This window comes from Temnothorax curvispinosus, unplaced genomic scaffold (assembly GCF_003070985.1).
Source record: "Temnothorax curvispinosus isolate PA1 unplaced genomic scaffold, ASM307098v1 QBEX01003650.1, whole genome shotgun sequence".
Taxonomy (NCBI): domain Eukaryota; kingdom Metazoa; phylum Arthropoda; class Insecta; order Hymenoptera; family Formicidae; genus Temnothorax; species Temnothorax curvispinosus.
The window spans coordinates 40,442-44,958 of record NW_020213430.1 but is presented as its reverse complement, the minus strand read 5'-3'; the positions used below and the strand labels follow the sequence as shown (position 1 = coordinate 44,958).

Below are 4,517 nucleotides of genomic sequence, written 5' to 3'. Positions count from 1 at the left end.
GTTGCATAATTAATATACCTGGATTCGCCTCCGTGCCATTCAGAGATTCTAATATTTCCAGAAAACTGCTGCATCCTTTAAACAAGCCTTGCGTGTCCACCTTCTTTTACCTTTCCTTTCCTACAACGCAGACAGGTTTCGCCAGTCCTTGTTCCAGGAATACGCCAGGAATACGCTTTCCTATACCTTTCTTCTTTTCATGACATCTCTTCTTTATCGTAGGCTTAACCTTTCCTCAGCTATGCTTATCTTCTTTTACTTTCCATTTCCTGGAACGCCTCTAGGCCCGCCCATCCTTGTGTTCTAGCTTTATTTCACCTTTCTTCTTTCCAACTCCATTGACACGGAACTCGAGAGATTTTCTTCCTTCTTCGATAATCCTCTTCACATTTAATCCTCCCTTTTTTCGTATAGCCTCTTCTATAACAGCACTTCTTTCACCTGCCTCTTGTCCTCTCCTCTGTTTTCTATCCTTTACCTCTTTTCCTTTTCTTATTCTTGTCCAATATTTCCTGTCCCAAACTAAGATTCACATGTGTTCTGAGTTCAGAGTTCAACCTGTCATCTTTTTAACTATCTACTTAACCTATACTTAATTCACGACCGAAGGCTCCTTAGCTAATCATTCACCATACAATCATCTTTACAATCGATCGAAACCTTCCCTACTTTACCTACATACCTTTCCCGCCTATACCGCCCAACCGACTCGTCACCATAACCTCATCCTACCACGGTCTCTAAATACTTTTATATAACTTTTCTCTACTTGCGTCCAACTATCTCCCTTCATTCTCATCGCATCCCCTGCTTACACCCTATCTTTCCAATATTCCTACTTGCCCCATACTAATCTTTAAACCCAGAAACAAAGCTAAAATCACACAACGCACTTTCACCGCTACCATTCACACACGCTCCCTCTAACCAAGTCCGATTTAAAAATATATAAAATTATAGTATTATCTAAGGTTGCCATGTGGTCCGGATTCACGCTCACAGCGCCGAAAGCATCGCTCTATCTTCGTTTGATATTCAATGTGCAACGAAGACAGAATGCATGATGCTTACAATTCGCTGTGAGCGTGAATCGGACCGCAGCCTAGGAGTTTAAATCCCTGAAATACTTATTAATTGTTGTCAAAGGTGCCAATAAAAGCCATAGACTAGAAATTTCTAAGGCAAAATCACGATTAGATAAGAAAATTTCCAGAAAGCGGCGCTTTTTAAAAATCTAACGATTAAATCCGTATCTCACGATCAATTTACATATTAAATAATTACTATTAAAACACTACAATATTGATATATTTTCGTAGCCATATTTTATTTCCGCATGTTGTTCGACAAAAAGACCGCTTTTCGCACGCGTTCCGAAACTCATCGAAAGAAAAGCATCTCAACAGCTGTTAACACTTGACAGCTGTCCTTGCGCTTTGCGTGCTCCAGAAACCAAGTTCTTCACTTCTTCCGGTACTAGTCATGTCATAGGTCATAGGTTAGATTTCCGTGCAACAACAATCGAATATGGACCCGATGTTGCTAAAAAATAAATTTCGTGGTACGATGCTGGGTGTTTTGGTCGGCGATTGCCTCGGAAGTCCGTACGAGGGCTTAACAACTATATCACGTCACAGAAAAGTCTTGTTGCAGCGACGGCTGAATAAATTGTGGAACACGAAGTTCAGAGGTTAGGTCGCGAAAGTCTGTCTCTGTAATTTATAATAAAACCGACTTGCATGCGATGTAATAAACATTAATTTAGACTCGATATTAATTTGAATCCTGTCCTCAGTAATGCATTTATTTGTAGGTTCAGTTTGTTTATATTATTAGCATATTTATAATTTTACATATGATATATCAAAACCGTCATATTTTCTTCTCTTATAATCTTAAACATAAAAATCAAGAAGTAACTCTGAAATTTCCTATACATATATGTGTCTTACATTTTAATTTTTTATAGAATTTTTAGAGAATTCTTAATTGTGTAGAGCCTGTCATGGTATATACAGATGATTCAGCAATGACACGTTCCTTAGCTGAGTCATTGATCGAGAAACAAGATCTGGATATTGTTGATGTGGCTAAACGATTCGCAAAAAGTTATCATGAAGAGCCTGATCGTGGTTACGGAGCTGGTACTGCAACCGTTAGTTTTTTTACTAATATATTAAGCAATAATTTTAGTTTTATATTACAGGATATTAATATTTAATATTATATGGATATTATAACATGAAATTAATGTTACTCAATAATTTTAAATCTCTTCAAAATTATTAGAAATAAATATATATAGGCCTATATCTTAGGATTTTAGTTCTGTTCTCGATATATAGTGTAACGACAGATTTTTTTTTACAAATAATACAATACAAAGTTTTTTGTATTTTTTTTCCATAATTATAATTGTTTTATAATTGCAATTTATAATAAATACTAAGTTTTAGTAATCTCCTATATAAATAGGTACTTAAGGAATGGAAGAGGCACGTGGAGGAGACAAATATAAAGATCCCAGCGAAGAATCTATTCGATGGTCTAGGTTCTTATGGCAACGGCGGTGCAATGAGAATTGCACCTGTTGCGTTATTTTCATACAACAATTATGACAAACTTTTATATTATGTCAAAGAAGCGACAGAAATTACACATGCACACAAACTAGGAATAAACGGCGCTATTTTACAAGTAACTGCAAATCAATTTTTATCAATAAAAAGATACAATAGAAGCAAGAAAAATGTTCTCAAGAATCTCAAGATGTACAATCATATTAATAATAAGGCAAATAAGAGCGGGACGCCGGTATTAAAGCGAGTTTTATTTATTGACTAATTTTTTTCTTTATGCACTTTATGTTTCATAATTTTGTTTGATATCTCTTTCACCTTGTTAAAGCAAAGCCTTTAGTCGATGGGCAGATTCTAAATAGAATCATATCGACTTGCATCGAATTCAAACACTGATGACTATGTTACGAGGTTGACTGTTTGGTAAGTGGATCACACGTCTTCTTGTAAATGCGATTTCTTAATTGGCTAATCTCTTTCGTCTTTTTATTCCATCTAAAAGGTAGTAGTCGATTTCGCGATATGCCATTGGTTGATCTTGTAAACTAAATTTGTGCCCTGACCATTGGCTTAGAGAACACGTCAACACTCTTCTACATATGCGTTTATTACAACCAATTTTAAGATCATAATTTTATTTATAATATATCATACTAAAGAGGGTCTAAAAGTAAAACTGAACTGTTTGTATTTTATATGTTTGTATTAAAGTATTTATTTGTACTATATATTCTCGCTTTAACACCAACGACTCGCTCTTATTTGCCTTATTATTAATTTAAGAAAGTTATACATATACATATATTTCTGTATTAATAGATATCTGTCACAAAAGTCCATTATTATCACAGGCTATAGCAATTCAACAAAGTCTATGTTTAAATGCCAGCGAAGAATTGAATGTTACCAATTTTGTTGACGATCTCATAAACAAAATGGATAAAATTGAGAATGCAAGGTATATTTTACATTTCGATACATATTATTACATTTAAAGAGATATTAATTATACTTATTAAATCACAGTGAATTTAAAGAGCGACTAAACATAGTAAAGAATCTACTTTCTGAGGATGGGGATGAGCCTAATGAGCAAAGGGTAGTTGAACAACTAGGTGTTAAAGTCAGAGCTTTAGAGTCAGTTCCTACCGCGATTTTTTGCTTTCTGAAAGCACAGAAGCGCATAAAAAGGATACGAACTGATGATCCTCTCAGAAGAGCAATTCAATATGCCGTAAGTTATAAGTTATAGCAAAGCTTATCAATCAGATTAAATTATTATCGATTTTGTATAACAAAATATTTGAAAACGTCGCTTACATTATCACGTTTTTGCCATTATTTCATAGATCTCTTTGGGCGGCGACACAGACACGATTGCTAGTATGACCGGCGCGATAGCAGGCGCTTTCTACGGCTACGAAAAGTTCAGCGTACTGCTCTTATCGCATTGCGAAGAATGGGAACGATTTCGAGAAATGGCTGATAAATTGTTGGATATAGCAACATCTATTGATATAAATAAATGAATATCTAATATATAATTAAAAAAGTATATATTATATGAAAAGTTGTGGGAAACTCTTTTTATTGAAATGGTGTTTAAATCAAGTATCATTGTTATGACCTCTAACAACTACAAATAGTTACTAACAAAGATTATATATTCGATGTTCTTTTGTATTTTATTTATATTATATTATTTACATCGCTTCTTTACGAGCTCCATTCAACAATTTATCATTTGGCGTATTAGGTGGCGTGCTTTTTACTAAATATCAATTTATAATTACAACACATTACCATTTATATTTTCGCTATTTTATGTATTTCACATTCTCTCTCGTTCTTTCACGTATTGTTAACATATTTCATTTTTGATACAAGGAATAAAGAATTATATCTGGTAACTGAGTTGTTTGGAAAACAAATCTGTAT

At 34.0% G+C, this 4,517-nt stretch overlaps 1 protein-coding gene across 2 annotated transcripts; it reads left to right on the top strand.

The window, feature by feature from the left end:
• Nucleotides 1-1,419: 1,419 nt before the first annotated feature.
• Nucleotides 1,420-4,517, top strand: LOC112452714 (poly(ADP-ribose) glycohydrolase ARH3-like). Of its 2 annotated transcripts, none has more exons than XM_025013055.1 (6): nt 1,420-1,690; nt 1,998-2,155; nt 2,476-2,697; nt 3,431-3,537; nt 3,606-3,813; nt 3,929-4,517. In XM_025013055.1, exons 1-6 carry the CDS (start codon nt 1,528-1,530, stop codon nt 4,106-4,108), a joined length of 1,038 nt encoding a protein of 345 aa, XP_024868823.1. In that variant the 5' UTR covers nt 1,420-1,527; the 3' UTR covers nt 4,109-4,517. The 2 variants fall into 2 exon arrangements, with proteins under 2 accessions (XP_024868823.1, XP_024868824.1); XM_025013056.1 differs by having other exon boundaries at nt 1,604-1,690; nt 1,970-2,155.